The sequence below is a fragment of the Bufo bufo genome, chromosome 4, assembly GCF_905171765.1.
Source record: "Bufo bufo chromosome 4, aBufBuf1.1, whole genome shotgun sequence".
Lineage (NCBI taxonomy): Eukaryota > Metazoa > Chordata > Amphibia > Anura > Bufonidae > Bufo > Bufo bufo.
Genome location: NC_053392.1, coordinates 451032765 through 451045068, shown reverse-complemented (window position 1 = coordinate 451045068; position 12304 = coordinate 451032765). Strand labels below are relative to the sequence as shown.

At 41.8% G+C, this 12304-nt stretch overlaps 1 protein-coding gene across 2 annotated transcripts in view; it reads left to right on the top strand.

The window, feature by feature from the left end:
* The window catches only part of CEP170 (centrosomal protein 170), a 285415-nt gene that overhangs the window by 88054 nt on the left and 185057 nt on the right, over positions 1 to 12304 (top strand). The window contains exons 7-9 of one of the 2 annotated variants that reach the window (XM_040429409.1): positions 1237 to 1365; positions 6900 to 7376; positions 11438 to 11598. In XM_040429409.1, coding sequence (XP_040285343.1) covers positions 1237 to 1365; positions 6900 to 7376; positions 11438 to 11598 — 767 coding nt within the window. Of the gene's footprint in view, positions 1 to 1236; positions 1366 to 6899; positions 7377 to 11437; positions 12040 to 12304 lie in introns of both variants that reach the window. The other variant, XM_040429408.1, reaches the window with a different exon arrangement.

Below are 12304 nucleotides of genomic sequence, written 5' to 3'. Positions count from 1 at the left end.
ACCTGTCGGTGCGCTTGTGCATGCTTTATTGACAGCTTTCTATATACACATGTATTTTATGATCAAGTTTTGCATATTGTATTTTGACATTTGCAGAGACTCTTGGATCTACCGTAATTTCACAGCTGCGCATAATTGTATGTAATTTGGTAACAAATGTGGCTTTTTTTAATGTATTTTTTTTTTCTTTTTTAGACATCTAGCACTTTCAGTAGACCTCAATTGATGTCATTTACAGTTGCTATGCTCATTTTCTCTTGCATTTACACTTTATATGTACTAGTCACTTTGTAGACTGGGGGGGGGGTCCTTTATTAAGAAATGTATGTCACTTTTTGCATATTTAAGGTTCAGATTTTGTTGCAAAGAGGTTTTCTGCAAAATCTGTGAGTTTAACCCACTCGCGCCACTTTTCCGAGGTGGTGGAAAAAGGGGGTGTGGCGGGGAAGAGGACGGGCCGGCCTGCCAGTCTCACTTCCAAGGCAGCTGGCATAGTTGAAACCATATTTCACAGCTGGTGGAACCAAGCGCCAAATGTATGTAGAGGCATGCACATGGGGATTAACACCGGAGGTCTTAATAAATGAGCCCCTTTGTTTTTTGTCTGACTTATGAGTTTGATACTTTGTCTCACTTGAATATAATACCTTATCAGGGGAATATTGTGTGGGAGGTGTAGGTTTAATTATTATTTTTGCTGTACACCTCCCATGTAACATGTTTTTTTATGTTTTCTGTGATCATGTTTTGGATATCAATAAAGTTTGGGACTTAATCATGTGGTGTGCGCCATCTTGTTTTCCTCATGTGCTCTATGCTGTAACAAATGCTTGCCTGCTGTCACACACTCCATACCCCTTAAACACTCCTCTGGACCCCCCCAGGGCATCCTAGTTACCAGGCCGGGGTTTGGTGGGGGAATTTAAAAAAGACAGGGAGGACAGCGGCTGTCTGCATACAGCTCTACTGAGGTGGTACCTCCATGGTACTACCAAATACTTGAGGAGTATGTGCCAACAACAGATTGTCATTCATGGGCCAAAACCTTTTTAGCAGATACAGGGCAAGTCTGTGGGAGGTACAATTCGGCTGTTTCCATCACTCTCCACAGAGTACTATGTCTCTGCAGTGCAATTTTATTAGATTTGGCAGCTGCACTGACAAACTGCATATATATTTTTTTTTTTTGTTTAATACTTTTTATCAGTTTGTATAAATTTGTTCCATTTCTCTCAGTGGATCTTTCTGCGCTGCCTCGTGGGACTCCCTTGTATGGACAGCCGGCTTGGTGGGGTGATGAAGATGCAGCACGAGGCCCAAATAACCAAGATAAGGACAGTAAGCTTCAAGATTCTGCCGCTACAGGTGTGATACATTTATTACTGTAATAAATAAATAAAGATTTTATTGTATTTTATGTTAAGATATTATAGGCACCTTGCATAAATAGTAGAGACAGTAAAATGCTAACTATAATATATAATAAGGCAATGCTTTGGATTTCATGCACAAAAGAAAGTTAAATCTTTTTCTTACCTAAAGGCACAAAAACACATAAAAACAGCACAGTAACAAACAGTAGTGTACCTGCAAGAGAGGTAGAGGGGGGTCATTGGAGCTTGCTCTCCTCTTTCCTGCATGATGCCGCTGCCACTAGGCAAAGGTCAATTCAGAGAGATTCTTACAGCTTCATTCCTATTCACTGAGCTCCCTCTAGTGGTGCAGCCACTAACTGTAATAAATGGAAGAGAAGCAGGAGATGTAAGAATGTATGTGTGCCATTTAGCTGGTGTAAATATGGTGTTCAGAATGAGTGTCATATATTTAAAGCACCTGTTCAACTTTTTCCAACCTATAAGTCGGATAAAGTAGGTGAGGCTAAAGGCAATTTTTTTTATTCCAAATTGTTTTTAATAAAAATTTCTTCCAAAACAAAAACATAAATTTGTCAAATCTGGGGCGTTGCGCATCTTCTGAATTGCCTGGGAGTGGCTGACACAAGTACACTGGGAAACTAAGTTTTGCTATAGAGCCCTATGAGATCTGTGTACGCTCCTGGTAACAACCAGTACCATAGCAGGAAAAGCTGTCTACTGAACGAGTTGCAGGGATCTTTAAAAAGCAACAAAGTCAAATGCAGATTCAGACCACACTCGTTTCATTTCTTTTCCATCCACCATCAGGGTTTAAGTATTCATGCCACATAACACAAAAGCTGTGTGGGGTGCCTGCAGTGTCCAGTATATTCCAGATCCAGTGGGTTCTGTTATTCTGTTGCTATGCCAGAGCAGAATATCGGAATAATACCGCTGATGTGCATGTAGCCTAACTTCTGTTACAGTGACTGTAATGAACCATCAATCAGGCACAGAGCCTCTTTATGAGAGACCCACTGCCTGCAATGATGTGACACATGGACAGGGGAAACTTACTTTTATGGGTTTTCGTGGACATTATAAGGTATTCCGGAAGTTTAAAAAAACACCTTTTTTTCCGTTAAAAAAAAGGGTGTAAAAAGGGACGTATTCCTTCCTGTATAATACAATTAAATATTACACTGCAAACAATAGTTGCATCACTACTTAAAGGTCGATAGGTATTGGTCTTCCCCCAACATTTCATGTACTAATTTACGATATAAGGCACTAACACAACCACAGCTCCTCCCTTGTCCAGTTTTTTTGTATTGATATTTTTTAGTTCAGCAATAGCAATTGTACCCATGTTATATTTGTCCTTATATTAGAGGTTTCCCCTTCAAAGGTGCAATTTCCTTAAACCTCTCTCTACCAGTGGTTGAAAGGATTATGCAACCCAATTCCAAAAAAGGTTGGGACGCTGTGTAAAATGTAAATAAATGTAAATCTCATAGACCCATATTTTTTCATACTAGAACATACATCAGATGTTGAAGGTGAGACATTTTACCATTTCATGAAAAAACTCATTTAGAACTTGATGGCAACAACGCATCTCAGCAAAGTTGGGACATGGGCAGCAAAAGCTGGAAAAGTAAGGCTACTTTCACATCAGCGTTTTGGCTCTTCGGTTACGAGATACGGCAGAGTATCTCAAAACTGGTCCAAAACAGTTCAGTTTACAGTCAGTGTATTGTGAATGGGGTATGCTCCATTTTTGTGTCCGTTCATAGAGGATGTTAGAGAGGCAGAGTTGTTGATTATCCCATATCTACAGTATATAATATCAAAAGATTCAGAGAATTTGCTGAAATCCATGTGCTCAAAGGGACAAGGCCAACAGTCAGTATTGGATGCTCTTGATCTACAGGCCCTCAGACAGCACTGTTTAAAAAAACCACATGATTCTTACTGGAAATCACTGCATGGGCTCAGAAACCCTTCCAGAAATCATTGTCTGTGAACATAGATCGCCGTCCAGTCGACAATTGCAAGTGAAAGCTGTAACATGCAAAGAAGAAGCCATATGTCAACACAATCCTGAAACACCGCCGTCTTCTCCTGGCCAAGCCATTTAAACTGGACTGAGGGAAAATGGAACACTGTTCTTTGGTCAGATGAATCAACAATTAAAAATTATTTCTGGAAATTACAGATGCCATTTTTTGGGGACTGCATTAGTGCCTATGGAGTGGGCAGCTTACAAATCTGGAAAGGCACTATCAATGCTGAACTGTATAAAGAGCTTTTAGAACATATACTCCCATCCAGACAATGTTTCTTTCAAGGAAGGCCTTGCATATAACAGTATGGCTTCGCAGAAGTTTCTGGGTGCTGAACAGCCTGCCTGCAGTCCAGGCAATAGAAAACATTTGGAGCATCATGAAAAGAAGAATCCATCAAAGACCCAGGATTGTTGGGGAGCTAGAATTCTACTGTACATCAGACAAGAATTGACAACATCCCTCTCCCAAAACTCTAGCAGTCTGGACGTTTACAGACTGTTGTTAAAATAAGAGGGGATGCTACATGGTGGTAGACATGGCGCTGTCCCAACTTTTTTGTGATGCATTGCTGCCATTAATTCCTAAACAAGTAAATTTTTTGATAAAATGATAAAATGTCTCATGTTCTACATCCAATTTGTGTTCAATGATCTATTATGAATAAGGCTACAGCTACACAGTGATTTTGGACGTGACACGTGTCGCACAACCGAGTATCGCAGGGTAACATGGCAGCCATAGGAATGAATAGGGTCACAGTGCGACTCTCACATTTGCTGTGACCATGACACACAAATCAAAAAAAATCAGCCGTGCAAATCGCGCTGAGACCCCATTTATTCCTATAGCTGCCCTGCTACACTGTAATATGCGATTGCCCAAAAAAAAGCTGTGCAGCCATGTCCTTAAAGGGGTTCTGCAGTTTGTTTTCACTTGAATGGAGCTTAGCCCCGCCCAGGCCAGTTGATACTAGTCGTGACGTCACTGGGCCGGCGGTAAACAGTGAGAAGGCCGTGCTACTGCCTTCTCAAACAGCTGATCGGCGGGTGTCCCGGATGTCGGACCCCCTCGTCAGATGCTGATGATCTATCCAAAGGATAGATCATCAGTTAAAACAAACTGCTTTAAATAAGGGTCTATGAGATTTGCAAATGATTGCATATTGTTTTTATTTACATCTATTTATGTTTTACACAGTGTCTCAGATTTTTTTGAATCAGGGTTGTATATTGATAGTGGAGATGAGCGAATCTAAGTAAACAACAGTTAGAACCACATCTGAAAACGTGCAAACTATTAAAATATCAATATACTTCTGCTACGCAGTGAACGCCGTAACGATTCTTCCTTTTGTCACTTTACCACCCAGAAAAAAATAATATAAAAAGTCATACATACCCCAAAATGGTACCAATAAAAACTATATTTTGCCCCACAAAAACAAGCCCTCATACAGCTCTGTAGGCCGAAATACAGAAAAAAAGGTTATGGGTTTCAGAAAATAGCAATGCAAAGAAATGTTTTTTTTTAAAGTTTATATTAAATACTGCCATTAAAAAATACAAGAAAAAATCCGCCTTCGTGGCTATGTGAAGTTGTGTCTAAAAATGCCAGTTTAAAATCACTGATTAAAAACGTTTGGATTTACCGTATTTTCCCCCCATAAGACGCACCTTAGAGGTTTTATACGAGGACAGTATGAAATTTTTTTTTTTCATTAGACCTCAGTTCAGACCAGCAATCAGACCCCCAATGTTAATAAGACCCCAACAAGACCTCAGATCAGACCTCAGATAAGAGCCCCATGCCTTTCATCAGCCCCCAGCAGTCCCCATTGCCTCTCATATTAGCCCCCAGCAGCCCTCATTGCCTCATATCAGCCCCCATTGCCCCTGATCATCCCCCAGCATCTACATATTGCCCCTGATAAGCCCCCAGCATCTTCATATTGCCTCTGATCAGCCCCCAGCATCTTCATATTAGCCCTTAATCAGCCCCCAGCATCTCCATATTAGCTCTTAATCCGCCCCCAGCATCTCCATATTGCCCATGATCAGCCCCCAGCATCTCCATATTGCCCCAGATTGCCTCATGTTTTATAAAATAAAAAAACACTTACCTCTCCTGCTCCGGACGCCACCGCTCCTCACCTACATCGCGATCCTCTTTCTCCTGCCGCCGACTGTGCTGTGAACCGGGGACCAGGAAGCAGTGAGTACAGAGCCTTCACCGCTTCCTGGTCCTGCAGTACTAATGAGCCCTTCTATAATGGAAGCGCTCATTAGTATTCCCCCCCCACACTTTTGGGGGGAAAATAATGCGTCTTATGGGGAGAAAAATACAATATTTCTTTCTTTTTTTATTAATACCTTCAAGACACAGCCATATGTCAACTTCCTGACAGAACGTGCATAATAGCATGTGCAAAATGTTGAAATATATAAATAGAAACATAGAAACATAGAAACATAGAATGTGTCGGCAGATAAGAACCATTTGGCCCATCTAGTCTGCCCAATATACTGAATACTATGGATAGCCCCCGGCCCTATCTTATATGAAGGATGGCCTTATGCCTATCCCATGCATGCTTAAACCCCTTCACTGTATTTGCAGCTACCACTTCTGCAGGAAGGCTATTCCATGCATCCACTACTCTCTCAGTAAAGTAATACTTCCTTATATTACTTTTAAACCTTTGCCCCTCTAATTTAAAACTGTGTCCTCTTGTGGTAGTTTTTCTTCTTTTAAATATGCTCTCTTCCTTTACCGAGTTGATTCCCTTTATGTATTTAAAAGTTTCTATCATATCCCCTCTGTCTCTTCTTTCTTCCAAGCTATACATATTAAGGTCCTTTAACCTTTCCTGGTAAGTTTTATCCTGCAATCCATGTACTAGTTTAGTAGCTCTTCTCTGAACTCTCTCTAGAGTATCTATATCCTTCTGGAGATATGGCCTCCAGTACTGCGCACAATACTCCAAGTGAGGTCTCACCAGTGTTCTGTACAGCGGCATAAGCACTTCACTCTTTCTACTGCTTATACCTCTCCCTATACATCCAAGCATTCTGCTGTTTGAATATACATTCAAACAGGGTTTTATAAAAATATATATATATATATATACACATATTAACCCCTTCAGGACCCACTTCTGGCTTTGGCTCATAAATCAACATCAAAAACTGCAGTTGCTTTTTCTATTTTAAAAATAAATAAATAAATAAATAAATAAATTTGTGCGTGAAAACCACGTCACAGTTTTTTTTTTTAACCAAAGCCAGAAGTAGATATACCAGGAAGGAGAAGTCCTTTCTTCATATTTCTCATTCCCTTCCAACACACTACTGACTTTGGCTTAAATTAAAAAAACTGCATCAAAAACTGCCACAAAAAGCTGTGTGACCCTTCCCTTATAGGTTTAAGTAAAAAAGTGGTTTCAGTAAATGGAACACATGTTTTTGTTATGTTCTAGGATGCGGCAAAGTTGGGAAAAAAGCTGGTGAACAGGCAACATCAACAAAGGGAGAAGCTCTCAATTCATATTGCAGAGAACCAAATTATTTTGAAATCCCTAATAAGGAACTCCAACAAAAATCTGATGGAGAGGGAAATATTATATATGAAATTGCGACATTAGACCCACACTGCCAGCAAGGGTCAGGCTCAGGACATGCTTCCTTTACAATAGAGTTTGATGAAAGTTCTCCAGGAAAGGTAACAATTAAAGATCATGTAACAAAGTTCACAGACCACCGTCAAAAGGCAAAGAAGCCTTTATCCATTGGAGATAAGGACCTTGCTGGGTTAAATACAGAACTGATTGCTGCCGAAAGTAAGGTAGCAGACTGGTTAGCACAAAATAATCCACCCCGTTTGCTGAAAGAAGCAGCTGAGGAAGATACAAAAAGTGTTAAAAGTGATGTGCCGGTATACTTAAAAAGGATACAAGGTAATATATTTTTAACTAATATATATTTTAAACAAATATTTTTCTTCTTTGTTTTATATATTATGCAACTTTACATTAAAAGGAGTGTGTCACCAGGAAATTCACGGTTAAACCAGGCACACTGCCTTAAAGGGCTAGCTCAGCTGAATGTAATATCTTTCACTTACATATTTTTTGCTTCATTCTGGTGAAAAAGTGCAAATGATCTGTGAAATTCACAGAGGGCGGGCGCAAGCCACTCTGTGTACACTTACTCCTTCTGCATCCTCGTAAGCCCCTTACCCTCAATTGACGAGGTTCTAGAACCTGTCACTTAAAGGGTTTCTATCACTTGGTATGACATAATTAGCTGTCAGACACTAGCGATCCGCTAGTGTCTGCTCTGGCCAACCATCCTACTATAATCACTTGTGGGGCAGCGGTTTTGCTAAAAAACTAACTTTTATAAATATGCTAATGAGCCTCTAGGTGCTATGTGGGCGTCATTAGCACCTAGAGGCTCCGTCTACCTTCATACACAGCCGCCGCCCAGCGCGTCCCTCCAGCCCGCCCATGTCCTCCTCCGTGTGACGCAGCGGACGAGTTCTCGCGCATGCGCCGTGCGCGGCTGTATTCGGCGCATTTGAGATCTCAGCTCGGAGCGGTCAGACATTCAATGCGCATGCGCCGAATACAGCCGCGCATGCGCATTGAATGTCTGACCGCTCCGAGCTGAGATCTCAAATGCGCCGAATACAGCCGCGCACGGCGCATGCGCGAGAACTCGTCCGCTGCGTCACACGGAGGAGGACATGGGCGGGCTGGAGGGACGCGCTGGGCGGCGGCTGTGTATGAAGGTAGACGGAGCCTCTAGGTGCTAATGACGCCCACATAGCACCTAGAGGCTCATTAGCATATTTATAAAAGTTAGTTTTTTAGCAAAACCGCTGCCCCACAAGTGATTATAGTAGGATGGTTGGCCAGAGCAGACACTAGCGGATCGCTAGTGTCTGACAGCTAATTATGTCATACCAAGTGATAGAAACCCTTTAAGAAGGAGAGGGTGGATGAAAGAGAGCCACGAGTCGTCTTCATGGAGGAGGTTTCCTACTGGGAGAACTCCCACCTTCAAAGCCTCCCCAAAGAAAGTGCAGCTTAACAGGACTGGTTGGATGATCTTGAAAACGTCCTGTCACAACAACCTAAGCTGGGTAGGTCTGACAGACCAGGTAAAGCCTCAATAACTGAAAGATCTCGGCGAGAAAGACTCAGCGATGTCCTTGGGCATATCAGGAGGCTGCAGAGTTGAGCGTGTGCATTGTGTGGCACTCCGTACATGAGCTGACTCGGGAAATGGCATACAGCCTCACCAGGTCATCATGCGCTTCTTAAACTACAACGATAGAGAGGACATTCTGAGGGATTATATGGCAGAGAAATAACCCCTACTGCTTCAGGGATCCCCCATTTTGCTGTCACAAAAAAGGTTGCTATTTTGGAAGATTTCCTCCCAGCTTGCAACAAGCAGAATCACATTCAACTGCACTACCCATATTGTGGATTACATTTACAGAGGGAAAATCCTTCACCCTTGGGGAAGTGCATACTTTTTTCTTAGATAAGGAACTACAAAAGAAAAGCAGCCCACTGCCATGGTCGGACATGGTCAGGAGTCCTGGGATATCCAGCGACAATGATCCAGCTCCAAAGGACCAACGACTGCCAAAACAGATGAAGAAGGGATCTGCTTCATGCACCCCTGACTGAAAATCATTTTATTCCCAAAGGGCAAGTGGACTATGACCTATTTCATGGGTTACAAACCAGGTTTGGTGAAACTTAGACCCCAGGTATAGAGTTTACCTGTATAGTTATAGAGCTTTCCCTGCTCCCATCACTTCATTTGTTATACGGGTTGGGAACAGTGCAGTCTCAGAAAAAAGTGCATACTGGAAGGAATTTTGTTAGGAGTTCTGTTGGGGAGGGAGAGCAATATATATTTTTGGGGGGACAATGCAGACAATGTTGCCCCTGAAACTTGTGCTCTGGGACATCACATACTTATAGCCAAGACACAGAATGATATCTAGAAACGTTTCCCACCTTGGTGGTTGCCAATTGTGACTTACCACTATGACATTACTATCCTGGAACATTATGGGACTAAGGTCCCCAAATAAGCAGATCCTCATCCTGCATCATCTTAAAAACTTTGACCAAGAGACTCACTCACAAGCAGGAGACTTTCACTGAAAACCATTTGTGTGGGCCAGGTACTTCTCAGCTGAAGGCGACAGGGGTACATGACAAGGTCTCACAGCCATTCACCGAACATACTGTGCTAATAGGCATGTTGTGTCCTTTTAACTCGGCTGATAGAAGATATACCTTTTTCTATCAATCTCAAGAATCCTGATCCTGCATAGACTACAGGTAAATTTCTATCCATTCCACACTTCAGCCCAGATTGGAGACAGCAGAGATAGGTGACCTGGTTCTTTGATCACGCCCCAATCTTCATGGTAATCCATGATGTATATCCCTGAGGCCTAGATTTTCTTTGACGCTTTCCATTGCATTTTCTTTCTTAGCTAAACTTCAAGAATGGTGGCCAGACTTTGTGTACATGACCCCAAAGAGAAACATAAAACAAACTACCTAAAAATTTTGATGGGAGATGGAGAGAGAGGCTTTTCACCTCTACACCTTTAATGACAACCTATATACAGTAAGTTTAGTAATGAACTAAGGAGAATGCTATCCAACTTGGCCAAAGGGAAAACTCCCATGTCTGATATTGCTAAAATTATGCTAGCTGATGGTGGGAGCACTGAAGACCCTGGTCCTATTATTGCCATGCTGGACTTTTACTGTACTGCCCTTTGTAATGATGAGGGCATGTCCAATCTACAAAATACCCTTTTAGATCAAATCTCCCTCCAAATCACCCTACAAAAGTTAGATGTGCTTAACACAGATGTTATGGAACAGAAATCCAAGAAGCTCAAGTGCCAGGCCTGGATAGATATAAAGGGGAATTTTATAAAATAATGGTAGAAGACTCAGTCACATCTCCTTTGCTGGCATTGTGCAACGTGGCACAAAAAGGGGTAGAAGCCCCAGATAGAGGGAAAACATTTCTTACATTAACCTATTTCTGAAACCATGAAAAGACCCTTTATGGCCAGGCTAATAGCTCTCTATCTTTCATCAACCTCAATCCTAAGATCCTGCCTAAAATATTGGCTGTAAAACTTGCAAGTTCTCTTCCTGATCTTATTGCCCCTCCACAGGCTGGATTTTTTCAGGAGAGGTCAACATTAGAATCGTACTGACGGCTCTTGACTGGGTCCACAACTATCCAGGCAGGTTAGAAACACCAGTTCTCCTTCCCCTGGACTTGGAAAAAGTGTTCAAAAAGGCAAAGTGCAGCTAGTTAACCCCTTGACAACCTCCGCTATACATGTACAGCAGGAGTTACTTTAAAGATGGTGCCAGAATCCAGAGAACTGTTGCAGCTCAGCATGCAACATGCTCGGCTGTTCTTCGAACTTGCATAGAAGGGAGTGGAGTATTTAGAGAGTTGTATTTTCAGAACAGCTGGAGGTTGCTGATTCCTGCTGTATTGTATAGGCAACCAGTGCAATGACTGGCACAGGGCGGAGGCATCGGAGTAGCGGTAAGGGCTCATTCACACAAAGGTGTTTTTTTTTTTTTTTTTGCAGCATGCTCTCAGTGCATGTAACTGCTCGTTTGCATATGGATTAAAAGTACTTTTTCACCAGAATGAAGTAAAGGATCAAAGTATCATTACACTCAGCAGAGATGGCCCTACATGTCACTGTGCCGGAGTTAATAGTGAATTTCCTAGTGACGGATTCTCTTTAAGGTCACATCCAGCATGTTTTTGCAGCGGAGTTCAGGGCAGAAATCCAAGGCTGACCCTCACATTTCTGCCAGTGGGTCTTATCTGTGTGAGGATACCTGCTGCGGTTTCCATGCTGAGTGTGGCATTAAGTGAAATGTCCATGCTCGTATGAACAGCAACACTTTATGGTCTTTACACACATTTTTCTTTTTAGGTAACAAACATGAAGATGGGACTCAAAGTGACTATGAAAACAGTACATCTCTTAAACGGTTAAACAGATCTACCCATCTTCAAGACCATGCAAAACAAAAAAGCCTAGAACAGAGAATGTTGGATCTTAAAATTCATGCTGGGGGAAGGCAGCAAGACACGGCAAGTCAAACTGCATTTCTTATAGAGTTTGTTGATGATGACCATCCAAGAAAGCGACGGTCATATTCATTTTCTCTAAATGCTAGTGCCACAGGTCCAGAAGCACCATATCCTATTCCACAATCTAGAATAGAGAAAGCAAAAGCTGGTACTGTAGATCCTAAAGGGTTACCCTTAGGTTTGCAGTCAGGCTCATCATCTCACAGAGTAATTCATAGTACCCAGCATGCAAAATTGCTGCTAAAGCAGAAATCTGAAGAGCCATGTACATCTTTATTTTCACAAAATATTTTACTGAGAAGTTCTGGGAGTCTTGGACACCGACCACCAAATAAGCAACCCACAGTGAACAATTTTCAGACCCCTTTTGTGAATAAAGATCACAATCAGCTCAGTGAAAAAGCAAATACAAAAGAAGAAAAGGACTCGTCATATATAAAGGTAATTCAGATTTACAGAATCATATTTATATTGAGCAACAAGTTATCACATATTAAAACACCAAGCGTTCTTATGGATTAAGATGTATTGTGTTTACACTATAATGTACTGTAAATGTAGTACGTCATAACTAGTCGAGATGATGATACCATCGAGAGGTGGTCAGGTGTACTAAAACAGCAGAACTGTGGGAGCAACTCAGTTTTTGGGACTTGGATGCAATGGAAACAGCGGAATTCATATTCACTACTGTCAGAGTTATGGA